General features: G+C 37.8%; 1 protein-coding gene across 23 annotated transcripts in view; it reads left to right on the forward strand.

Annotated features, from left to right (window-relative positions):
* The window catches only part of SYNE1 (spectrin repeat containing nuclear envelope protein 1), a 301,821-nt gene that overhangs the window by 269,424 nt on the left and 5,276 nt on the right, over nt 1-27,121 (forward strand). For 16 of the 23 annotated variants that reach the window (XM_058419844.1, XM_058419842.1, XM_058419859.1 and 13 more), the window contains 16 exons: nt 2,512-2,674; nt 6,354-6,541; nt 8,179-8,329; nt 11,541-11,723; nt 12,137-12,274; nt 13,032-13,223; nt 14,102-14,432; nt 15,275-15,343; nt 17,230-17,372; nt 18,151-18,277; nt 19,391-19,602; nt 21,082-21,282; nt 21,628-21,756; nt 22,109-22,321; nt 23,332-23,421; nt 25,196-25,254. In XM_058419844.1, the coding sequence (XP_058275827.1) occupies nt 2,512-2,674; nt 6,354-6,541; nt 8,179-8,329; nt 11,541-11,723; nt 12,137-12,274; nt 13,032-13,223; nt 14,102-14,432; nt 15,275-15,343; nt 17,230-17,372; nt 18,151-18,277; nt 19,391-19,602; nt 21,082-21,282; nt 21,628-21,756; nt 22,109-22,321; nt 23,332-23,421; nt 25,196-25,254 (2,589 nt within the window). The remainder of the gene's footprint in view (nt 1-2,511; nt 2,675-6,353; nt 6,542-8,178; nt 8,330-11,540; nt 11,724-12,136; nt 12,275-13,031; nt 13,224-14,101; nt 14,433-15,274; nt 15,344-17,229; nt 17,373-18,150; nt 18,278-19,390; nt 19,603-21,081; nt 21,283-21,627; nt 21,757-22,108; nt 22,322-23,331; nt 23,422-25,195; nt 25,255-27,121) is intronic. The other 7 variants (XM_058419846.1, XM_058419848.1, XM_058419847.1 and 4 more) reach the window with 4 other exon arrangements.

Here is a 27,121-nt window from a genome sequence, read left to right on the forward strand (position 1 = left end):
ACAATACCACCAGACCCAGATAAGAACTTGTTTATTTGTTTCTATCTGGACCATGAGCAAGGAACCTGTTATGTTAAACTCAGCAGGGAAAAAAAAAAAAAAAAAAAAAAAAAAACCACAGTGTTAAGGGTAGATGTAGCAAGGGACCGGAAGGAAGCTGTAGGGTTTGGGTTTGGTTGGAGTGTTCTTTTAGTGTGTCACTCTGTTTTTCTTTCTCTCTCTGAAGTAATTTAGATCATGTGACTGAAAATAGTGGTAGCTGGCCCAGAGTATTTTTTATGCTCTGGCAGGGATGTACTCCTGTGCAGTTTGCCTGAGGCAGAGGGCACTTTCTAAATGATGGGCCCTTTATAGTTGTTGCAGGCAAAATGAGATGAATTCAGCACAGAGATTAGAGTAACACACAATTGCAAACAAAAAAATCCTGGTCCACAGCTTGGTCTTGCAGATGATCCAGTGACATTGCTTCTCCACAGGGCTGACGTGACTCATTGTTCCCTTTCCCACTCCAGCAGGCTTGCAAAAGATCAGTAGCATCAAGCCTTGAAAATACATGCAGAAAATGGGCAGGATTTCACTCCTTTTAAATAATGTCAGACATTGAAAAGCTATATGTGACTTCCATAGGGGTGATAACCAACCTTCTAGGTCACCCTATGAGTGAATTTCAGTTGGTTCAAACACACAAAACATTGTGTGTAGAACCACAGGTGACAAGGAGTTGATGCCCTCAGTGGGTGTCCTCCTAATATCGCCCGAAGCACAAATACATAGCTGAGTTATGAGATAGCCTCTTGATAAGGACTGAGGCAGTCTTTCAGTGTAATTGTATTGACTTCAGTCCCATTGTAGACAGATTTTCAGATTGCCCAGATTTTTTTCCAGTTAGCAGGTGGGGTTTTTTTGCAGATCAAAACCCTCCAGCTGTTGATCATGAGACTCCAGCAAGGAAGCTGAATTTGAACTATTCTTAAGGGGTTTTAGCAATAAAGAATCATGGTTTAACCATCTGTGAGCTAAAGAAAGGGCTGTAAAGAGAAGAAAATTAGGAAGATTTAACTTCTTTTTTTTCAAGATTATATTAGTATATCTGTGATTCTCTTAATAGTGGGCTGCAACTACTGCTTTCAATATGGAAACACTTGATAAATTTGCTGGTTAGTATTGTGAGAAAACGCACGAATTGCTTATTTTGGATTATATGATAGTCAGGTGGCATTTTGTTTCTTTAACGAATCTGGTAATCTTGTATTTTTCTACCCAATAATCTGTTCCCAGCTGCACTCACCTTTTACACCTTTCTGGTAGTGAAACACTTAAGTAGAAGAGCAATAGGACCATAAAAGGGAACATTATCCAAGATTGGTTTTGGTACCGTACAAACAAGGAAAAAGAGAGAGCTTAGAAAAAAATTCAAAATCCACATAATATATGTTATGAAATATGGGGGTAGAAAGGAGAGAATTACTGAAGGACAATTTTGCAGTTCAAGCAGATTGAAGGAAAAATTATTGAGATAGGATGAAAGTTTAGTTGAATTTATTATCTGAGCTTAATATTCTCTTAATAAAAACAAAACCAAACCCCAAACAAACAAAAAAAACCCACAAACAAACAGAAATATATTTCATTTTTCCTGGTCATTGGTCTTGCAGGGTCAGGAGTCCAAGAAAAATACTAGTTAGAAATCATTATGCAGTTACATTCCAATTTTATCTGTTTAAACCTGAAATAGTCCAGTAACACCGACTTAAAGCAGCCCCCTTGGGATTCAAGAATTCTCCATAAGTTCTGAACTGGACTTATTGCTCTGAAACTTATTTATTCAAGGACAAATCTTCACCCTGGCACAGGTTGCCTAGAGAGGTTCCCCAGTTGGTGCCCTTTCCATAGGAATGTTCAAGGTCAGTCTGGATGGGGCTCTGAACCACCTGATCTAGTTGAAGATGTCCCTGCTCATTGCAGAGCAGGTGGACTAGATGACTTTTAAAGATCACTTCCATTTCAAATCTTCTGTTACTTAGTTCAGTCTTTGCATGGATGTGAAAAAGGCCTGTTCACTCAGTGCACCCTCCCACCAGCACATGGATAAGTTGTTTGTACTAAGTTATTGTACTCTAAGAACAGTTGTCATCTATTAGTTAAATATACAACTAAATTACTTTGATTTTTGGGGGGTTTGATGTGTGTGAGCGCATTAAAAAAAGAACAAAACAAAACAATCAAACAAACAAACAAACAAACAAAAAAAACAGAAAACTTTTCTTAAATATTAAAGTTCAGAAACTTTGAAAATGTTGTGTGGCGTTAGTAAGCACTCAATTTTTCTTAACCAGCAGCTATGAATGCAGGACTCTATACGCATATAATATACTTCTGTTACATAATAAAGGAAGACTTTACAACAGAATTCACCATCTAAGTGACATTTCGCTGAAAACTTCCTGAAATGCGTGGTCTGAAAATTTTCTTCAGGGTGTCCCTAATACTACCATTTCTTTTTCTTTACAGGGTAAAGAAGTTGAAGGAAACCCTTGTTGCAGTGCAGCAGCTGGATAAAAACATGAGTAGCCTGAGATCTTGGCTTGGCCACATTGAGTCAGAGCTGTCCAAACCTATCGTCTATGAAACTTGTGACTCTGAGGAGATACAAAGGAAGCTAAATGAACAGCAGGTAAAATACAACACACTTACCAGATGAGCAGTGACATGGGGAGAGCCAAAGTAGAGTGGCCTTGGGCTGCCCATACCCAGTTCAGTTGAGAGGGCATGAGGCAAAATGCTTAAATATCAAGGCAAGTGGTACTTACTGTGTCACTTATAGAGCCTTCTGCTGGCCTTGACATCGAATCCACCAGGAGCTGATTGACATTTCCGAGAAAGGTAAGGCACCAAGAGATGTAACCTGAACGAATTACTGCAATTGTTTTCCTTTGGGGCTTGTGGTTTTTGTTTGTTTGAATTGTCTGTTCCCAGAGGCAAAACTGACACCTATTAGACCTTGCAAATTTTGCAATGCTTGAAAATTACTATTTTTAGCAACATTTCTAACTCAGTTTTATTTTGCAGCTTGTTTGAGAGTCACTTTGCACGCGAGGATGCATGAGCTATACATGTGAAGTTAAAATTGATTGGTTTACCCTCTACAAAGCCTTTATGCAGTGATAGATTAAAATATGTAGAAAAATGTGAAGTCAGCCAGTTTTCTGCATTGAAACTAATGTTACTTCTAAGATGATTTACTATACTTTCTCCTTCCTGTTACACTTCACTGCCCTGTGCAGTTTTACCTAGAAGCACATTGCTGGAGAAAACTGTTGTCCTTTGTGTTCCTGTTGGTTATTTATTGGCAAAAATACCTTTCTGTTGGCCACTGGAGATGAGATAGATGTTCTGGACATGTCCAGGGGAGAAAGAAATGCGTGGGAAGAGGAAAGACAGGATATTTTATGGATAATTTATGAAGAGTACAAATGGGCATTTTGCTCCTTTAAGCTGAGTGTAGAACTGAGAGCCAAGAACTCCCTCAGAGATTTTGCCAGCTCCTCAACTGATTTGCTACTTCTCTGTTCAGAATTGCTTATTAATATTTTATATGGAATTTACATAGGTATAATAATTTATAACACAGAAGTGTCACTAATGAATGCTGTTTGTGAGACAATAAAGTGCTGGGAAGGGCTAAACATTGCTATCAGCAAAGTAGACAGTTGAGATTATTAAGCAGAGTCCTTATGCAGACATCCCATAGTTTGTTACAACCACTTCTTAAGGGTTTTATTTTGGGCACAGAGACTGGTATATCTCTGCCTTCCACTGTTTCCTTGTGGTGACAGCATGCAGTGATAGTCTGTAGAAGTGAGAGTGGTTTCATTTGAACTCTAAAGGAGAGAAATAGAGGTGAATCTTACTGTGGGAGGATGCCCTATTTTGAAACATGGTGATGATTTGATATGATAATGATACGAGACATTGTTGCTATAATAATAATAATAGTTTTAAAAATCTACCCACTTTCAATGCATGGCAACCAGTATTTTTTATTAGTTGGAGGCTATATCACTATCCACCACACCTCAGAAGAAGCTACCTTCTCAAATACTTTGTTCCCTGTCTCTTCTGTTAGTGACTTTGTGTTCTTTTCCATGTTTGATCTTCCACAGAGGTCATGTTATCTTCCCAGTTGTTCATATGCAAAATCAGGTTAAAAATACTATGTTGTGAAAGAGGAGAGACAAATTCCATTTATGAAACTCCATTATCTATTTCTCAGCATCTGCTTCAGCCAAACATCAGCTTTGCAGATTGTTGGTCTCTAGTGAAATGAAAAATGCAGTCGAATCTGGATATCCTGGGGGAAAGTAGGGTAACTTCAATGCACTCTTTTCCTGGGCTAATGAATTTCATTTAAAGGATTATTTGTTTGGTGGGGTGTTTTTTCCTCAATCTCCTACCTCTTGAAATGTGAAGAAAATAGTGTTTGCTTCTGGGCAAATGCAGTAAAAAAAGAGGTTGTGTATGGGTCACAGCAGTACATGAAAGTGATACACATTTGTGAACTAACCTAAAGATTTAATGTTCTCTAATAAACATAATAATTTTTAAAATCTTGGAAATAAATATTGGACTACAGAGAATGAATAGTCTGGACATTGCTTGTGGAAATATTCTGTAGGTGAATAAAAAAGTATAATTCTTAGGAATGCTCAGGACCCACAGTTCTCACTACTGCTTTACTCCAAAACATTAGAAAGGAGATCGTGTTACCTGAACTTACTTAATCTCAAGTTACATAGCTGTCTGGAGTGTGTGTTTCATAAAGTATGACATCTGATTATAGTATCCCTTCTATAATATTTCAGGGAAGATAGAAAGAAAAATAAGCGCTTTGATATCACAATGAAAGTATTTTTCAGGCAAGTGAAGAGAGAGGGCCATTGCTGAGGAGGAAAAGACTGTGATTTTCTGCTCTGTGTTCTCAAGTAGATGTTTACAGAATAACTTTCTAGTTGAGAAGATGAACTAAATTACTTCATTAAGTGAAACCCCAGTTATTACAAACAACCAGAAATAAAAGTTGATATAGGTCCGCCTTGCTCTATTTCCAATTTCCTGATTTTTTTTAATTTGACATTTAAACCTCATTTCCTTCTGAAAGACGTTTTCATGTCATGTTGCTAGCTGTAAGAAAAGTTCCTCTAGTTAGACTCTAAATATGTTTAGACACAGTGTAGTGACACTATATTTCCCTTTGCATGCCACAGTTTACTTCAATAGAAAAATTATGGAGCAGTTTATCTCTCCTCATCCTCAAGCTGCCACATTCTTCTACGTAAACCTCCACATTTCTGATTGTCCTGTTGGTTCCATTCTTCATCTGAATCAGAAAGGAACTTAGTATTCTAGATGCAATATAGCACTTTTTGATGTAGTAATATTAGTATTTCTTTGTCACAATTGGAATTAGGTTGTCTTGGCTTTGTTATTGTCCATACTGATTTTTCCATCTAATATTCTGACGATTTATTACAAATGTAGACAAAAGTCAAGCCGAGTTTCTTTTCATTGCACTGATCCAACAGCAACAGTCAATTACTTTTGTGGTTTGTTTTAACTTGAATCTGGAGATCAAAACTAAGGTGAAATAATAATTCTAGAAGAAACATCATCAGTGTAGAACAAACCATTGAAACCAAGAAACAGTCAGAAAAAATAATACTGATCACATATAAGAAGTGCTAAGACAGTGTGAGTGCATTTTCTTTAGGTGTCTGGTATTTTCATTTTCCATTTCCAATGAAAACACTATAGAACTGGAAACTTGAAGGAGGAAAGATCTACTCAGGCACTGTTCAGCATGTGCTGCTGCCAATCTCCATATCAACTGTGCCACTTTGGAGCTATCTCACCTGGGGAGCAGCATGTGGTCCTTCCACCAAACCCTTGCAGTACATAAGAATGTATTTCCTTGTCACACTTCTCGTACTAACTTCTGCTTTACATTCTCTGTGATAATGGGAAAGGGCTGAGAATAATTCCACCGTTTATTGGTGATGTTGATTAAATGTGTGTGAAAGATGCTCAGCTGAGCATGCAGAGCTCTGGCAGTTTGTCCCAGTTCATGGTTTGGTGTTTGTACTCCCTGGGAGAGCTGTGCATGCTGCCAGGTTCTCCTGGCCTTGTTGATAACATTGCATCACCACTTGCATAGATACACTCTCTTAATTGGTATTACTGGATGTTTTTCTTCTGTTTGCAAGTTTTTTTCTTTTTTTAAGTAAGTGGAAGATAAATACATTTGCATGAATGCATGTTCTGCAATTTCTCTTAAGAACTTATCTCTTCACCTGCAGGACCTCCAGAGAGACATAGAGAAACACAGCACTGGCGTGGCATCTGTTCTCAATCTGTGTGAAGTACTTCTTCATGACTGTGATGCTTGTGCCACAGAAGCAGAGTGTGACTCTATCCAGCAAGCTACACGCAATCTGGACAGAAGGTGGAGAAATATTTGTGCAATGTCAATGGAAAGGCGACTTAAGTAAGTCTAAAACACCTACAGATTAGTATTTCCTTCCACAGGTAGATGTACAGGATGGGATGTGTATTATAGGGTTGTAGTACTGAACAAAAGAGGGTAAGGTTCAGAAAAAGATCATACGCTGAGTAGAAGCCAATAGCTGATATGCCTCTATGAAAAAAATTAAATTTTGGGTTGCACATACCTTTATACAAAGTACAGATAACAGTCATCAAATTTCACTTACAACTCCTTCAACAGAATGATTTATTATTTCCCATGCTTCATGGATATGATGAGAGAAAAACTAGAGAAGGTTTATATAATAGCAATGACTCCAAGAGATTTAGAAAACAAGACCTAAAAGGGAGGTTGTAACACCTAAATTTACACAAGAACTACTGAGATTGATGGGAAAATAGTTATTGAGTGGGTGGAATATTATTCCAGGTATTAGTGCTTATATGTAGCCAGTGTTCCTCAGCATATCTCCTATGTCTGATATCGTTAATTTGGAAGAATTTTAGGACTTACATGGAATTTCTTCACCTGTTCACATTAGCTGTGCTGAGAAAATGAGAACCACGGCACCCAGGATTCTTGGGTATAGTCTGGGTAACTGCACACGCTTAGACCATCATATCCAGAACATTCATTATTTTCTATTCCCACACAGGATAGTTTGGTGATTACAACAGCAATGATGTGGTAGATTAATGATGTGGGGCAATGCTCTGGTACTGTGTGCTGACTTAGTAATGAGATGTGTTTACAAATTTAAACTCCTGTATTTAAGATATTTTCTTAAACTTTTTAAATGATGAAGCTTATTTCTGTCATGTTTATACAGTCATATAAAAACTCTAGGAAGAATTTAATGTTTCAAAATGCTGAATTGAACTTTTTATCATCTTTCATTTTGTGGAATGTTCTCAATGTATTTAGTAAAGTTTTTTGTTTATTTTGTGCAAAACATTTATTGCGGTGGAAATTCTTGAACTGTATATATCTATCAATTCTATGTTTTAAGTTCTATTTAAAACTACATTTATAAGTTCTATCTTTGATATTGTCTTGAATATACCTGGGGTTTCATAACTTTGTGTCCAACACATCAATTCAGAACTATTTTAAGTTAAGTGGAACTATGCATGGAACTCTGTTTTACTTTCTGAGAATGTACACATTATGCTTTAGTGGATTTGTACTGGTGAGTTAACTGAGCTGTCAGTATTTAGGATCTTTACTGTACTAGGAACAGTTATTTGTATTAAAGGGCAGTTTTACTCATGTCACTGGCATTGCATTTCAGAAGTCATTTAGTGTGTGCTCAGCTTTTCAGAGCTCCTATTACAAACTTAAAACTGTTTTTTATACTGATTCCAAAATTAGATTAATTAAAAAAAAAAAAAAAAAAAAAAAAGCCTTGATCTTATTCTAGCTCAGTCTGGAATGAGCCAGCCTCCCCTGTGGTCTGTTTATCAGTCTGGCTGGCTGAGTTAGATTATTAGTCAGTTACTGTCTGGTGCAGTGCTAGTTTGCTGTTGCAGATGGTAGGTTAAAGTTCTGTAAAGTTCAACAGATGGTAGGTTAAAGTTCTGTAAAGTTCAACTGGCCATAAGTCCAAGCATTCTCTGATTTTCCGTTATCTGTTGCAGAATTGAAGAGACCTGGCGGCTATGGCAAAAATTTTTGGATGACTACTCTAGATTTGAAGAGTGGCTAAAAGCCTCTGAGAGGACAGCTGCTTTCCCAAGTTCCTCTGGTGTGCTTTACACTGTTGCTAAGGAAGAACTGAAGAAATTTGAGGTGATTTATAGTGGTTGAAATTCAATACCTACTGATCACATTGCAGCAACCGGCTGATGTTCTTCCTTCCCATAACTAAGTTACAGCAGAAATGCTGTATTAATAAAGTGGAGTTGATGATTTTGTAGCTGTCTTCAGTGGCAGGTTCCTAGGATAAAAAGACCGTGTAAGGTGGCAACTGGAAGTGCCTCCACTGTTTTTTCACCACAGCTAGATTCCTCACCTTTTTTATTTCTGCAGCTTTTTAATATGTGCAGTCAGTCAGTGTTTCAGAGCCTTCCTACATCTCCCTTCACCATGTGCCTTTTGAAATGCATGCTGCATGTTCTAGCTTTTGCTTTGATTTTATCCCTCCTCTTCTTTCCCTATCTCTCTGAAGCCAGCTCTCTGAAGTCTCTCGTATGAGATCCCCTTTGGATCCTTATACATTAAATTCATGTTCATGCAAATATTTTTATAGGTCCACTTAGTGTCCCCCGGGACTTAAAAAAGTTAAGCACGCTTCAAAACTGACAAGCTGTCCCTTTGGTCAGTGCTTAGGAGCTTGTTACATGGCTCTCATGTGTCCACTGGGATGTGAGGCTTGTCTCATAGTTACAGGGGATTGTAAACCTGTTTGTAAAGCACACACACACATTGCCTGGTGAGTCACAGAGGAAAATCTTTTGCTTGGATTCATATTTGCAAAGAGTGTGTCAAGATGGGAGAGAAGAAAGAGAACAAATTATTTAGGTAATCCATAAACAGACAGTAAATAGTATTTGCTGTGAAGAAATGCGTATTTTAAACAATGTGTAAGTGCAGTTAGTAGGTTTTGGTTTAATAATTAAATCAAAACCTTAAACTGTGATGTGCTGTGTTCTCTAATTGGTCACATTTATGAATGTGCTGGTCAGGTTTTGGTTTTAGACAGACTTCATTGTGCCAGACTTCATTATGGCCGGGTAAATTGCCATAGTATAGAAACGTTTGCTTCCTGGACACACTCTGCCTCAGACCTCTTTCCCACTGTCCTTTTATGTGGTGATCAGGATTTAAGTCTCTCATTTAGTAAGTCTCTGTATGAGAAGCCATACCACAAGTATATTGACTCTTTGATTTTTACAGCTGAATTGACTTTGCCCGAAGTCTGTTTCATTGAACCTCAGCTGTTACGGTGACCTTTCTTCTGCAGCAGACTTGTGGATTTTTTACTGTCTATAGAGTGTCGGCAGGAGCGAGATGTGTAGAGAACAGTGTAACCTGTCCAAAAGCCTCCTTTCCTTTGGTTATTTCTTATTTCTTTCCTTCTTTCCATTTTTTTTTTCTTTTTTCTTTTTTCTTTTTTTCTCTCTTCTGAGCACCTGATTTTTTTTGCCTATCAAATAGCAGGAAATGTCGTATTCAAATCCAGTGGCATTCAGCAGCTTTGCTGTGAATTCAGCCAAGTATGAAGTTGGCCACTTACTAACAGAAGCAGGTTTCTGCTTTAACTAAGCATTTCTTTCCAATTTTATTTTCTTCTCCATATCTGCACTTTAATTAAAAAAGCAACAACACATAATAAAAAGAGCTCATTAGATCATATAGGAACCTTTCAGTTCTTGAGCACAGAAGTCAGAGATGGCTCTCACTGATTTCACTGTACAAAACCAAACTCCTTGTTCACCATTAGTTCATGGAGAAATGAAGAGAGGTCACAGGAAGGAATGCAACAGATGAATTCTTGTGTAGCTGAGATGAAAAGCTGGAAGGCAAATAAACAGCTGTTCTTTTGCTGGGGAAGGCTTGGTAACAGGTGAAACAACAACTGCACACTTTTAGGTTTCATGGTCCTAGTAAATACAGTCAGAATTGTGCTTCCAATATAGAAAAACTTGTGCAATTTTAAATTAATTTGGTTCTACTGATCATTTCACCCTAGCTGCAAGCAAATTTGCTCCTTTTTCGTTGTTCCCTACCCAATTAGATGGCCATTAAATGAAGAGAATAATTTTGTTGAGAGGACTCTACAAAATTTCATCTTTTTTCCAACCAGTTCGTTTTTTCTCTGGTATTATAGCAGAAATGTGCTTACATCATTTTTAGCTTTGAATGGTACAGTATGAAGTGTGTATCTTTTTACATAGAAAACTCCTGTGTTTAATTAAAATTTTTCTACAGAAGTATATTGCCTATTCCAGTTCTACAGTCCTTATTAGGGGAGGTGCCTAGTTCTGGAGGAGAATTGACTGTTTTATTGCACTGTGAGGAATATCAAACAGCAAGTTCATAGAACTACAGTGGGATCCAAACCCTACTTGTATTCAAAAGAGATCCAGTGTAATCTAGGTTTTTAGGTCTTCCTTTGATTGCTTTTCTAGTTTGGTGATGGGAAAAGATAAAAACAAGTAGATTTTTGAAAAAAAAATGTCTGTTGGGTTTTTTTGGTAGTAGTAGTAATAGTAATTTTAATTCAGTCATTTCTTTAAAAGGTCCTTCCTCCAAGCTTCATGATGGATAGTCACAATGTAAAAGCCATGGGCTAAGTCAACTGTGCACCTCAGCTGTGTCGCTGTGGCTCTTGTAACATCAGAGCAAGCACCAAGAGCACACAGTGCAAACATTTGCCAAGACATGAGTTGGCATGGATATTCATGACATTTTCTTTCCTGTGAATATTTTAAGACAAAACTTGCTTGCACACCAGTACACTAAATATAAAGAGATGTCTCTTTTAGTGTCATGTTTCAGAATAAACTATTGCTCAACTCTCTTAAATGTTTGCATTTCAGCAAAATCAATATGTGAAAAGAAATCCAATGAAGCCACAGGAATCTTGGATTCCTCTTCCGTTTTTTAAGAGTTTCACGTTCATTGTTTGTACTTCTCTTTTCAAATATAAAAGCATATAATTTCACAGAAAGAAGAGATTTTTTTTGTATTGATTTTACCTTTGTAATGGATATTCATTTCTCTTTCAGTGAACCATGTCAGTTTTATAAACTTTTTTGGGTATTTTGGAGGGTTGTTCTTTTTGGTTGTTTTGGGGTTTTTTTGGTTTTGCTTCTTTTAATCAGAAGGCAGCATCTCTATAGGGTAGACCCTCAGGGGATGTCTCCAGCTAGTGGGATTTATTGGCTTACATAAGTCAGATGCAGAAGAAGGCTCAAAATAAGGCAAGAGATCTATATATGTAGCCTGATTTCATTAATTAAAATTCTGAAGGTGTCTTTTGCTCATACTGCTTTAGGCTTTCCAGAGACAAGTGCATGAAAGCCTGACTCAGCTGGAGCTGATCAATAAGCAATATCGGCGCCTGGCACGGGAGAACCGCACTGACTCCGATGGCAGCCTCAAGCAGATGGTTCATGAGGGGAACCAGAGATGGGACAATTTACAAAAGCGAGTTACCTCCATCCTGCGCAGGCTAAAAGTATTTTTCCATTTTTAAGACTTCAATTTCACAACTCTAGTTATGAATCAAGGGTACTTCAGCAGCTTTCAGTTTAATGCATTTGCAGTGTTTTTGAGGGGATTTCTACTTTTGGAAGAGGAAGGAAACTCATCAGTTCATTTAGTCCAAATTAACCAGAGCATAGACTGTAGGCAAGTATTTGGTGACATCAAGCACCACCTTCCTCACAGAAAGTAACTTTCATAGGTCATTTAATTGCAGCTCTAGATGATGTTACTTAAAAAGGAGCCTTAGAAAGCATGTAGGAAATGAAAGAAGAAGGTGTACTGAGTTTAAATTGGTTTTGGTGGGGGTGAAAGTAATTTCCCTACTATTGCTGAGCGTTTTCATGTTTCTGTTCATTTCATACCACTCAATTTTCCACCCTCCAGCATTTTATTGGCCAGCGGGAGGAGTTTGAAACAGCACGTGACAGCATCCTGGTATGGCTAACAGAGATGGACCTGCAGCTGACCAATATAGAGCATTTCTCAGAGTGTGATGTCCAAGCAAAGATAAAGCAACTTAAGGTAAAGAATGGCTGGGTAGTTACAGAAGAAGGGATGGAAAAGGGGGGGGAAAAAAACCACCAAAAACAAAAACCACAACAAAAAAACGTGCATGATGGGAAAAGAATTTTAAGAAACGTTATGCAGAAATGCAGCCTGCTATGATTCCTTTACTTGCAGGCCTAGACTTCAGCCTCAAATATTATGACTTATGTCAGATTCCAATATGTACTTTTCCGCCAAAATAAAAGATCTTTGATCTGTAAAAAATGTAAAAAGAAAAAACAGGGGTTAAAGTGTGCTTTCCTTCATCAAAATAGGAAATGTTAATAAAAGATATTTATGTAAGGTCTCCATTATTGCTAATATCTAATAATTACTACATTCCTAAACCATTTCTGCATCACAAAACTCCTTCTCTGGAGAGAACAATACCAAATGTCACATTATCCAAAATTCCTGTGCTAGGCTCAGCTTCTGTGTTCATTCTAGACGTTTGGTCATTGGCATGGCTTGTTTAGAGAAGAGCTTTCTTTCCAAATTCAACAAGTACGGAATGAGATGGTGAACCATGAAGTATCACTGGTTTTGGCTTGAAAGACTGTGGAATGCTAAATTTAATTTAATTGCTCATTGTTGCTTATGACAAGAATATTTGGCACAATCCCTGTTTGTTACCCACACCATTCTTTCTGTGAAACTCTTTAAGACTTGCGTCTTTAATTACCCAGATTGTTGTCATGTTGATTTTGTCAGCATGGGCTTTTCTTATACACAGGCTTTCCAGCAAGAAATTTCCCTGAACAACAACAAAATTGAGCAGATAATTGTGCAAGGTGAGCAGCTCATTGAGAAAAGTGAGCCCCTGGATGCAGCTGTGATTGAAGAAGAGCTAGATGAGCTGCGTCGTTACTGCCAAGAGGTCTTCGGGCGAGTGGAGCGCTATCACAAGAAACTTATCCGCCTTCCTGTGTGTATATTTACATATGATTTTGCTTGTTTGGTTCATTGCCATTTTACAAATGTGAGAATGAGGAAAGATGTTGAAATGAAACCCAAGCAACTTTCCAAAATTCCTGTGGTAAATTTTGTTGCAACCCTGAGCATCTGTCTCCCTTCCATTACATGCTACTTGAGTCCTGTTCAGAGAGCAAACTGATAAGATCTGGAACTTCTGTAAATCGTTGTGAAAATCCCTGCAAATTGGAGATTTATAAAACTTTATTAATGGGAGTACTGTGGTACTGGTCGTAAGAACCATCTCTGTACTGTTAGATAGTTTCACTGGCAGATTAGTGAGTTGTTTTTTAAAAAATGATAAAATGATTCTTCTCATAAGAAGAGACAAAGATTTGTCTCCAGAACTGAACGCAAGTTCAAAAGTGGAAAAGGAAAACAAAAGGAGAAAGTGAAAGGAAAACAATTTTTGGTAGCTCAAGTCCTACTGAATGAAAGGAACAAAATCCAGGGGTTTCAAAATATGAAATAACATAGTGAGAGCAATACTCATGATAATGGTCACTTATGCTTTCTATTAATTGATTCCAGAGGTTTTTCTAACTTAATATTTGCTTTGAAGTAACATCAGTAGAAGTCTGGAGATAATTTGCCTTATGTAAGACTTTATATTTGCCTCAAGTAATTAAAATGAGCTGGCACTTTGATCTTCTTTGTTGTTTTAGTTTTTTAGTACACCTTAATGAAGGGAAAATGCAAAAGATAATGTGCAAAAGATAATGTGCACCAGTGTGCCTGTCACCTAATGCTTCTTTATTTCACTGACCCAGGCTGACCATGCAGTGCCTCTGCACGTTTCATTGATCGCTTCTGTTTGCATTACGCTTCTAGCTAACAGATGACGAGCACGACCTCTCTGACAGAGAGGTGGATCTGGATGAATCAGCAGATCTCTCTGACATACGCTGGCATGACAAATCTGCGGACAGCGTTCTCTCCCCGCACCCCTCTTCCAACCTTTCGCTGCCTCTTTCCCAGCCGCTGAGGAGCGAGCGATCGGGGCGAGATACCCCTGCGAGCGTGGACTCCATCCCCCTGGAGTGGGATCATGACTACGACCTTAGCAGGGACCTGGAGACAGCTGTTTCACGGGCTCTGCACTCAGAAGAAGACGGAGGGCAAGAAAAAGACTTCTACCTGAGAGGAGCAGCTGGCATAGCAGGTATGGTGGCAGACTGAGTGCTGTTTTCTCCAAGTGAAAAAAAGGCAAATATTATATGTGTGATTGCGTGGCCAAGATTCTCATGGAAGAGTACTTTAAATAGCCTCTGATGACTTTAAATAGTGTTTCCTAAGCAACCGCAGTGGCCCTCTGGCCTTAGAGACAGTGGTGGAGATTCCTGGATGACAACAGCCTTGGAAAATGGCAGAGGCGTACATGATATGGCAGGGAATTGGCTGTGTATCTACGTGAGGCCTGCCAGATGGGATATGTCATCTGTAACAGCCCTGTGTCCTAAATTATTCTGACTAGAACAAAAGATACTGGATATGGCAAAAGGTGCAGAACAAACTAATGATGAAATGCTGTGGGAGAGACCCACAGAGAAAATCGTCAAATGTTGAAGTAAATCCTAACTCTGCCCTGATCTAGGCAAGACTCCAGCAAATGAGTGTTTAGTCTGAGATGGGATCTTGGGTCTTGTTCTCTAGTGAAGTTGGAAATCTTAGAAAGAAATGTTTGTGCTTCGTGTAATAAATCATAACAAGTGAGAATGCCCAAATGAAGCCAGTTGTGGGATTAGACATACCAGTGTATTTTACTGTGATCTTGTAGCTGTCTTTTGCTTTCCAGGTCATTGCTCTGGAAAGAGTCAGGTTTGCCTGGATCTTAAAAGACTTTGAAGTGGCCTCCCTGTGTTTCAGGCTTCATCTTTTTCCTTCTCCAGAGAGAATGTTTGCTATTGGAACAATTTATTTAATCCATCCCATGAAAAAGACTCCTGCTGTAAGGAGACGGCCATTGCTGAGCCATCAATTCAGATTGTGCTTTTATTTTTTCAGATGTAGAGATCCCTGAAACCCTTGAGGCCTATGTAACACTCACAGAAAATGCCCTCAAAAGTACCTCTGGTAGGCATCATGAAAGACTAAGCATAGCCAGATGCAAATACCATGTTGCACAAGCATAACTTCTTTCTCTTCTCCTAGCATCTGCTCTCTTTTCACAACTTATATGGCAGCACTGGCATATTAACTTAGGAGTATCCTCCTGCTTTACTGCTGTGCTTAAAGGTGCCATTGGGGGCTTGGATGTCACGATATATGTCTGAAGTATTAGCACTCCCACCTTGACTAACTAAACTAAACTGAACTGATTGGTCTTTTTTCTCTGGTGTCCATCAGCCAGACTTAATACATTGTTACATCTTAAGGCAGAAGGAAAAGGCATAGAACGATGCCTGATTTTTTGGGTTTGCATTTATTTATTTTTTTTTAACACAGCCACACCTTGGATTATCACGCAGACATAAACTTTTAGGTTAGTTGTTGTTTCATGTCACCAAAATATCAAGTTGAGGTACTGTCTTTATTTTAGTCTCGTATATTGGAAAATTATTTTCTTTTCTCATTGCACAAGAGTGAACCTTCTGTCTCATTTGTTTGATGACTCTCTTGGAGGAAATAGATGCGTTTGCAGTTACCTTTTCCCATTATTTCACAGTTTTCTTCTTTTTAAATAATGACTTCATTGCAAAAAGCAAACAATTAAAATCTTAGTATCTGTTACGCAAGCCTCGTTAATTTTTATTTACTCCCCAAATAAGTGAAATAATATTACTGATTAACAGTGTAACTAATAGCAGTACTTGCGGAAAAAACTGTCCTTAGTTTTCTGACCCATTAGTTTTTTTTAAATTAATGAGTGAAAAATGATGTTGCAGTACTTTGTCCTGTCCATTTGGGGTGAGGTGGTGTTTTATATGAAAAAGGATTAATCATCCAAGAGGCTCCATTTTCTGTAATTAGGTGGACAGAAGGCTTTCTTTCTCTATTCATGTTTTTAATTGTGTCTTTATGAATAAATTCAAATTGTCTTTGTAAACAGATGGAAATCAGGCATAATGATGGAATATGCATGAGAAGGATCTCATGGGGTCCTCTAGGTTGCAGCCTGTTTCACATTAGAATTGTCTGTAGCTAATTTATATCACAGAATTCAGCTGACTCCTATAAGGAAACTACAAGTTAATCCTGCTTCAAGAACATTGATACTGATTCGCAATAACTTGAATGAGTAATACCACCTTGCAGATGTGTTAAGCATGATCTTTGTCAAGTATGTAATTGGAAAAATGCTATTAATTTTGCTGCTTAGTGTGGTTGCCCAAAGCAGTAATAGACTACTTGGTGCAGGCTTCCAAGATGTCCGGTCATCTATGGATTTTGACAATATGATTATAACAGTTTCACTTAGCATTTGTATGCCACTTTTAGTCTCTAAAATTGTATACAAGTAGGATCCTTTCATGGAGATGCAAATTCTACTGCTTTTTAATGGGGAGGACCAATACAAAGAGAAATGAAGCTACCAAATTTTCACATGGATTTAGATCATACAGATGGAGAATTGGGTTACAGGGTTTTGTTTGACAGCGTTTGTGAAAGGGAGCAAGGTGTTTCCCAAAATCAGTGAGATTAGAGTGTGCTTTGCTGAGAACTTTCTCTTTAAAAAAAGACAAGGCATTCAGTTTGGGAGAAAAGTCACTTCAGAATAATTTGCAGGACTCTTCTGTAGTATTCTTATGGCAAGCTTGTTCATTGGTATCATCTTTTGAAGGTTGCTAATACTCTCTAATGTAACTAGCTGTCACTTAACTTTGACATTTTACCACTTACACTGCTGCCGCTATATTTCTCCTTCACTGTCTAATCTTTAATATCTATTCTGCCTGGGCTAGGAAAAAAAAACTTTGGAAAAGCTGGGGTGACAGTCCCTCTTTTTGGTTTCGATACAGGTGAACCAGGTGCCCTGGAAGCACATATACGCCAGCTGGACAAGGCCTTGGACACCAGTCGCTTCCAGATACAGCAAACAGAAAATATCATCCGTAGCAAGACACCTACAGGACCAGAACTGGATTCCACTTACAAAGGATATGTGCGTGTGGTTTGGAGCCCCAGTCAGACATGCACTCCAAGCTTAGCTTAGCCTTTGAAGGAAATGCAGCTGCTTCAGCAGAGCCATTCGCTGTGACTGCTTCTCAGACTCACTCACATGTGTGGTTACTACCCTTAGCCACATGCTATTGTTGTTTATGTTATTAGTGTGTTTACAATAGCATAAGATTGGAGGAACATGACTCTAAGGAATTTATTTTCCTACTACATTTTTGCAGATATCTAGAAGTACTTTTAAAAGCAGGTTTTATAGCTTCAGGCACAGTATTCATCTTGCTAATGAATTATAGGCATGCACCGTAACAGCAAGGTTGAATGTATGGAATCCCTGATTAAAAAGCTTTCTCAGAGAGGTTTTCTGAAAGATAAATATTTCTCTAAGCCATTCAAATAATTTTATTAAGAACATAATTTAAAAATTAGCTGCTTGGATGCGTGGTAATATTTCCACATTTAAGTTAATTTTCTTTATCAATGAGTGTCTTTGCTGTAGTGTCTTAAAATTTAGAAAAGATGGTACCTAAGACATCTAGAATGATTTGGCATAATGGTGCTAAGTTATTTCTTCATAACTTATGCTTTAGGCCTTTATCATCTGCATATAATTTTTTTGTAGTATTAGCACAGACTGTTACAGATCTTTTTCTTCACACCTATACTTTTGGAAATTTCTGTAATTTGCGTTGGAATTCTCACTGTCGGTACAATTAGTCCTGTACAGTGCATATTGAAAAGGAATATTTTGTTTGTTAACACAGATGAAACTGCTAGGTGAATGCAGTGGAAGCATAGACTCGGTAAGAAGGCTTGGATATAAACTGAAGGAGGAAGAAGAAAAATTTTCAGGACTCATTAACATGAACAGTACTGAAACACAAACAGCTGGTAAGTAACAGTTCATTTGATGAACGGCAATTATGGAAAGCAGCAAACACACAAAGCTTTTTCTCAATAAACACTTGGTATTATTTGCTGATGTATATATTTACATGACGGTTCTGTTTAACATCTTTTAATAGGAATAGTGAATAATATCCAGTATTCCCTGTCTATGCCCTATGAAGAGTTTAGGCCTACAACTCCATTTTATCCTTCATATCATGAGGCATAACCCTAAGCCTTTCAGGAGGTCCCTGTGGATGCAGTGGGTTTTTGTTGTAAGATTTCTAATGAAAAAGGTTGCTTATATTGCTGTACAAAACATCTAATATTAGCTTTCACCTCTGAGATTATCTGCCTACAGTAAAGAAATTCATTTTCACCTGATAGAAGTATTCACCTGACTAATTTTAAACACCAGCTGTAGAACAAGAGGTATTGGATTGTGAAAGCATAGATTTCCAGAGACTATAAAGGCATCATCTCCATTCTTAGCTTCACAAGATATGCTACCCATATAGTCTCTTTTATTTTGTTGTGGGGTTTTGTTTGTAAATTTTAAGTTGATGGAATGATACAACTTGTCCTGCCTTGGGATTTCAAGATAACTAGCAAGAAGAAATAGCCCCTGATTTTTTTTTCTTTTTAGTGAGGGTGTTTAAACAATGCATCAGCAGTAGTTAAGGCAAATGTAGTGAGGTGTGACCATTAAACTGTGATAGAAACAATTACAAATGAAAATAATAAATATGTAGTTAGTTAGATATATTAATATTTCTTGTCTGGTTTGCACTTTTCTGGTAATTTAAATGTCCTTTTTACCAGAATAACCCATTTTAGAGACCTGCATGTATCAGCTTAATTCTGCTCATAGAAGTCTGACATTAGAAAGCAATAAAATTGCCTGTTGACTTGAATCATCCGGGTTCTTCGTTCTTTCTCTCCAACATCATTTTCTTCAACCTAACTGGGTTTTTTAAGTGGTTAGTGTTTGTTGTTTAGGCTTTTTATGGAGCATCTTTTTGTCCTGAGCAGTATTCAATTTATGTAATCATTTGTGTGTGTGTGTAGTTAGTGAGGTCTTTTGGCTTTTGTTTAATTTGGTGTTTGTAATTCCAGGTGTAATTGAAAGATGGGAATTAATCCAGGCTCAAGCTCTAAGCAAGGAGCTGAGGATGAAGCAGAACCTTCAGCAATGGCAGCAGTTCAACTCCGACCTTAATAGCATCTGGGCTTGGCTGGGAGAAACTGAAGAGGAACTAGAGAAGCTCCACCACCTTGATCTCAGCACTGACATACAAACTATTGAGCTCAGAATTAAAAAACTGAAAGTGAGTTTTGTTTTTCTTTACCATGAGTTACCTTCTAAAACTGAGCGCAACAGGTATGTTGAAGTGGTTGCTAATAATTGCAGCTGGTTTTCACCACATAGCAGGCTGCTGCTGATAAAGTAACTGGGAAAATGATTTTATGAATCACCTTTCAGAAGGAAGATGTACCACTGGCTATCCAGATGAAGTTCTGGAATAGTAATTCTGTGCCAATCCTGTACATTCTAGAATGCACAGATAACTCCTGATGTCACCCAAATTGATATAATTTTTTAAAAAGTACCAAGTTAGATCAATTCTCTTCTATTTAAATTGGTAACAAAATAGCTGCTTCAAAAGAAATGCCTCATTGAGATGTTGCTACTTTGTGTGGAGGAACAAGGAGTCCAAAGGGGTTGTAACCTACCCAGTGTCACCAGTACAACATAGGAAAAGTTTTATTCCCCTTTGCAACATCCCTTTTCTTCTTCTGTCATCTCAGATGCATCAAGATCTGAATGCTACTTTTTCATCTCTCCTGTAAATTTCACAGATATAAAGATCTGCAAATGTGGTGGTCCACAACATTGCATTCAGTTACTAGTATCTTACAAGTGTGGGCACGAAAATACGGGATGCAATGTCAAAATGCACCGTGCTTCATGCCAGGGATGAGGCGAACAGATAGTGAAGGCTGTTTCCGGCAGTGATCCATGCGAAGCATGTCAATGCTCATCTTCACTGCAATCCAAATATAGCTGCCATAAGTATTGCAAAGGTTACTGTGACATGGTGCTTTTAAGTAAATGCTGTAAAGTAGGTGGAAAATGGGGCATTTCATAAGAATTCTGTTCTTATCTCACCCTCTCTTTGAAAGCCCATTAGTACCCTCCCAACCAAAAGAGGTGCGGTTTCTTTTGTGGCTTCCAATGTAAACAAATCAGAGTTTTATACAAGTTGTGCTTCTATAAATTGAAGTGCTTTATGCTCTTTGTATGTTTTTGTTTCTCTCAGTAAAAGCTTTTATTTTAAAATACTGATGACAGCAGTTTCCACTTGAAAATATGTTGGTTTTCATGTTTATCAGCAAAACTGAGAAGTGAGGGCAAAAATTTTATTGTGAGCTAAAATGCAGTTGTGCTACATCTTTAGATTTTGTTGGACCTACTCTGTCTTTAAAATATCTGAAACATGAGCCAGATCTTTAAAATTCAACTCTGACTTCAGGCTTTTAAGACTTTATAAGTTTAATTTGCTTGCTCTTGTTTATGCTCAGAGTAAAATTTTAGTAGATGTTGAAGAGTAAACCTTTGCAGAGTCACAGAGTGAGCCCAGAAATGTCATATCCAGAGTAAAGGGACTGTTAACAGTATGGTACCCTTCTGCAGCTGCTGATGGCAAACCATTGCAGTCTTGTGGTGCTTTCTCTACTTTTTTATTCCCCTGAAAGTCACGTTTTACCTATTTCCATTCTTTCTTCTCCTTTGTCTTATCATCAAGGAGCTGCAAAAAGCCATCGATAACCGCAAAGCAATCATCTTATCCATCAATCTGTGCAGCTCAGAGTTCACTCAGTCTGACAGTGAGGAGAGCAAGAAGCTTCAGGAGCGCCTGTCTCAGATGAACGTGCGCTGGGAGCACGTGTGCAGCATGATCGAAGACTGGCGCGGCGCATTGCAGGATGCATTAATACAGTGCCAGGTCTGTGCTGTGCCTGTTTCAAATTGTCAGCAGCCCATGTAATGAAAATATAAACCATTTAGTTACTTGGTGTGCTTATGATCCATCTGAGACTTGCCTGTGAAAGCCAAAATACAGCTTTGGCATGTGTTTTTCTCAAGGATACACCTGTGCTACCTAAAATACGCACCTACAGTGCAATATTTACAAAATTTGTTGTCTCTGGAATAGTATTCCAATATTCTGTTGTATGCTTCTTGGAAGTTATTTTATTTAGCTAGTAGAAAACATCTGAAGGTAAATTAAAAACCTGAATTTGACTGGACTATTTTGCTACCCTGTTGAACTATGATTCATCATTTACAGGATTTCCATGAACTGTGCCATGGTTTGCTGCTTTGGTTGGAGAATATTGACAGAAGAAAAAATGAGATTGTGCCCATCAATCCAAACCTGGACTCAGAAATACTGCAGGATCATCACCGACTTCTGATGGTAGGACTATAATCACACTTTTCTCTCCCAAAACACATCACCAGAAAAACATCTAATCAGATTTCTCTTTCACATGAGGGTTAGCACTGTATAATACAGATCTGTGGGACCAGCATCAGTGACCTTAGTTGGAAACACCTCTCACTTGCCTTGGTCGTACAGCACGTGGTTTTAAATCTCAGCAAACTACTAGGCTACTGTATATCTTCCTGCCAGATTAGAAATTTGTATTGCTTCTCTTTCTTCTTCCATTTCCTTAATTTCAAATGTTGAGTTTTGTGAGTTCTCCTTTTTCCTTTTATTTTTTTTTTTCCCTGCTATGAAAAAAATTGGATGCTTGCCTTGGCAACAGCAAATCAGACGTGAACTGCTGGAATCCCAGTTGAAGGTGGCATCACTGCAAGATATGTCTTGCCAATTGCTAGTCAATGCTGAAGGCAAGGATTGTCTTGAAGCCAAAGAAAAGGTACATGTCATTGGAAACAGACTGAAGCTCCTCTTGAAAGAGGTTACACGTCATATTAAAGACCTAGAGAAAATTCTAGACATTTCAAGTAGTCAACTGGTAAGTCATGTCCTTTTATTCCTTTCTGTTCATTGAAAGCGTTTCCTGCTGTTTCAGCTGCCTTTCTCTGATCATTACTATTGGCTGCTCTGTTTCTGTGGTTTGCAGTGCTTGTCAAGATGGAACATGTAGTCTTGAATATTATAAAGTAATCTTAAACTTCATAATGGAAATATCTCTTCTGATATGGGGGGGGGGAGGGGGGGTTAAATCCATTTTTTTTTTCTATTTGGTGTAGCAATAATTACTGAACTTCTTGGTTTGTTTACCCTGCTATTACTGAATCAGTCAACTGGCAAAGTATATGAGATAATTACTCCAGTAGCAGTACTGAAAATTATAGTATGTCAGTTGTCACTGGGAAGGGAGTTAATGCACAGTCTGTCAAAGAGAGGAAAAAAATCATAAAATAAATTCTGTAATAGGCTAAGGACTCCTTCATATGTGTCTCAGGCTTTAAGCTATAGTTCCAGGTCTTTTCAAATTGTCATGTATCTCAGGTGTTTGAGAGGGAGTTAGACATACATCTTTGCCAGGAGTGGCATATGCAGCGTAAAGATTTCAAGGCCCTCCTTTATTTAATTTTTTTTTAAAGGACTTTGATTGTCAGAGTGCTTAAAGCACAAGAACTCAGCTCTTCTGTCCTTCTAGTGGATTTCTACCTGTTTAATTAAAATCTTGGTAAAATTCTTCTAAATTAACAAAACAAAATCTTGTAATTCACAGCCAGTACGGATAGACTGTTTTTTCCCCTGTATTGACTTTGGTGGAAAATATGTCACCTAAACAAATGAAATTTTAACTTCTGTTTGCTTTTCTTTTCCTTTAGGGCTGACAGAGAAAACATGTAATGCCTTAGTCTTTTAAAATTTGGTAACAAAATTTAGCTGCTTTATTTTATTTGCCTTGGAAATAAATCTGCTGGAATTTCACTCAGGGTAACTTTTGCACTTTGCTTACCTGTACAGCTAGTTGCTGTATTTCTGAGCTCCATTCCTTCTGAACTTTAGGAATTGTCCTCATGGTCATCTGATGAATTAGACACATCAGGCTCAGTGAGTCCTGTATCTGGAAGAAGCACACCAAGCAGACAGAGAACGGTAATTTCATGTAATTTGTTTTCTTCCAGCCCTTGGGTGGTAGCTATAGATATCTACAGCAGTTCTAGCCAGCTGGAAGTCTCCCCTTCTCACTTGTTAGGAAAGGAAATGGCATAAACCAAAAGCAAAACACAGCTGCTTTCCCCAACCCTGCTGCATATCCCATCCTGCATGAAATCAGAAGTGGTAAATACTATCTGAAACCAGGGCTGTCAGTGTGGTTGGTTTACCATGGTATGGCATGTCGTGTCTCTTGTATTTTGCTCTAGTGATGGCAGCACCCCAAAGTCTGGTCTTGTCTGGTATAATCAGTCCTCCATTTCTGTTTGGCCTTCTCTTCAGAGCTGCTTCATCAAGAATCTCAATAAGGTTTTTTGTCATTTCTGACACAGGTTGCAGATGGTCTTATTGAGACTTTGGATGAATGGCTAAGTAGAGCTGAAGGGCACAAAACATTATTCAAACCAGCTAGTTGTGCAGGACCTAATCAATGGCTATGATGGCAACTCTGGAGTTGTCCGTTTACATCGCTGGCACAAAATTCAAGAAATATAGCAATACATGCCTAGTACTTAACACTTCCATACTCTGAGCCCAAATTAGAACTGCAATTATTTTGTCTTTTTCTGCAATTCTATTGGTTGATTAATTTGCTGTTTTCCTTAGTTCTTAAGACAATCAGATTTGTTTTGTTTTTCCATTTGCACTTTTATGTAAAGCCTCTGAGTTCTGTCTTGATAAATTTATGGCTCTTGAAATTGATTTATTTTTTAAATTTTTTTGTTTACATTCACTAGTTTCCTTTTAGATGCTACTATGAGAATGTAAAGGAACACTGGCTTTTCCAAAGGAGAAGGAGTATATACCTTGGCATTTTATTTCAGAGGTCAATGCTTTTGTCTTTTAAATTTAAACCTAAATAATTTCTAATAACTCTGATATCACAGATGTAAGTGAGGGTTGCCTTACAATTACAGGAAATGGAGAAATATTTCACCATAAATCTTTGTCTAGAGAGCATGTAGAATTATGATATTTTAATGAGGATTTGTCTGTCTCTAATTTGTTACTGCTCTACGTGACTAGTTTTTTTCTCTTTTTTTTCCCTCCATAATTCATAGCTAAGTTGTACGATTCCTTGGATCTAGTTTTCAAACTTCTGGGTTCTGCAATTTTAATTGCTGATGCTAAATAAGTAAATGCTAATAGAAGATAAATAAAATCAGAATTATAAACATCTAACTAATGTTTATAAGTAAATAATCCAGCAAATAGCTGTGTGTGCAAGAATGCCCCTGCAGTTATTCGGCCTTCAAAATCATGGACTGAAGGAGGGGCAAAACTTGTCAGAGGAGTGTTTTGGTCCTTTTTTCCTTGAAAATAATAACTTATCTGCATGTGCATTTTTAAATCTATATATTTTTCCATATTCAACTTAATAAGATAACATCTATTTCGTATTACAAATTATTTGAACTAAATTTCTAGAGACTTTTTTTAAAACCCAGAGCTACCGTTCATAAACATAATTTCTAAACTGTTATTTTTGAGTTCATTATGTATGTTCCAATAATTTTCATTGGACCTCAGCTCAACTAGGTGCAAAGAAAAGCCAGTTTCCTTGGTTCATGGGTATTGGTCACTTCATTTGATTTTTTTTTTCTTTACGTTATGTTTCCTTTGCTGCACTTTTAATTTAGTTTCATCAGTAGCTTGTCTTTATTTGCCTGGACTGAACATTCTTCTTTCTTTACCCCCTGTTCATTGCAAACAGCCACGGGGCAAATGTAGTCTCTCACAGCCTGGACCCTCTGTCAGCAGTCCACATAGCAGGTACCTTATTCTCCTGGTTTCCGCACTCTGTTCTAGAACACCAAGAGGATGATAGAAATTGGCCGTGATTCCTCTCAGTCCCACTGATCCATCAGGTGGTCAGGACTTGCACAAGGGGTAACTTCCCTTTTGTTAATCGTTCGACAAAAGGGACTTTCAATTACTTCAGATTCTTTGTTGAATGGAGATACAGGCTAATCCTTGAACATCTGCAGCTTTTGCTTCACAGACATCCCATGTAATCAACACTTATTTTTTCATATGCCTGATCAAGGTGAGTGTGTGTTTACACTCATGATATTTAATGATTATTTTATTTTGGTGTGGTTTAAGAGGAATGCTACTAAGTTCACGACAAACACTTTCTATCATCCTCTTTACCTCTAGATATTAAATTAAGGCAGGTAATAGGCCAATATCATATTCTAGAATTCACAAAACCCACAGATCTGGACGAGACATACTAACATCCTGTTCTTTATTTATTTGTTTATTTTTTCTTCCTCTTTTTTTTTTTTTTCTTTTTTTTTTTTTTTTTTTAAATTTTCTCCCCCCAAAACGTTTTGTTCAGTTTGTGGGTTTTCAGTACTTTAGACTCAAAACTAAAAGTCAGACTTTGAGAGCATTGAGACTCGGGATCACTTTCTCTCCCCTCCTCAGACGACTGCAGTATAACATGCTAACATTGCCATGGCTCGCCCAGCGCTCGCATCCCTGCGTTGCTGCGGGAGCAGCACTGCCCCATCTCTGTCTGACCGGTAGAGAGCAGGCTTGCAGCTACAGCTTCTTGCTTTGCACAGTGTCTCCAGCAACCTGTCATCTCCGCAGCTAACAGTGCTTCTGCGTTCTCGTTGTTGTCAGTGTGACTGTGTGTTTACCTTCGCTCTTTCACTGATCGGTTTACTAGCCTCTACAATTATGAAGGGGTTTTTTTTTTAAAAAAAAAAAAAAAGGCAAATGAGCAAGCCAATGTGTGTAAAGAGGACAGCTTTTGCTATTTCAGTGTCTTGCACACTGCTAAAATAATCAGAAGATGTGATTAAGGTATATTTGTTCTTATTAAATCTAATAGTAAATCTCATTTAACCTAAATCTCATTTATTCTCTACGTATCAAAAATGAACTGATTTGTTTTAAAAATAGTCCCTGTTAGAGTCAAAGATTTTATGTTGGAAAGAAGAAAATACAAAATTAAGGTTTTTTGGTTTTTTAAATAACTCCTGTTAGAGTCAAAGAAAGAAGTGAACACTAGATTTAACGCAGTGGTTGAGCCACAAACAAGCAGACAAAAAAAAAAAAAAAAAAACCTTAAGAGTATTATTTTTTTTATGAGCAAAATCAAGGGTTTATTGTCGTTATAAATGAAGTAAAGAGCAAAACTACTTACCATGTAGATATTTACAGAAATACTTCTATTAAGAAGTTTGCTTTACGTGTGCAGTTAGGGACTGTGAGTAAAGTGGCATAGATAAAAAACTGTGTAACAAATAGAACAGGTATCTTTTTCTGCTTCCACACGCACTAAGAAGCTGCCTATTTTTAAGGTTTTTTTCCTTTGAAAGAAAAGGAAACCACATAGAAAATAGGGGATTATGTGTAAACTCCATCTTTCTGTCTAATGGAGAAAGAGAACTAATTATTCAGCTCCAATGTGCTATGAAGCTTGGCGTTTTGTTTCTCATAGGGAGGAAAAAAAGGGAGGAGAGGGGATTTACCCTGCAGCCACTAACAGTGAGGAGGAGGGGACGATGTCTTTGACAGATCAGCATGCTTGCACTAGCACCATTGTACTCAAGAAACACATTGTGTGCGCTTTTCCACTCTCTTGTGTAGTCAAACCACCTCTGCCAGCCTTCTGAGGTTTCTG

The sequence above is a fragment of the Hirundo rustica genome, chromosome 3 (assembly GCF_015227805.2).
Source record: "Hirundo rustica isolate bHirRus1 chromosome 3, bHirRus1.pri.v3, whole genome shotgun sequence".
NCBI classification, from domain to species: Eukaryota; Metazoa; Chordata; class Aves; order Passeriformes; family Hirundinidae; genus Hirundo; species Hirundo rustica.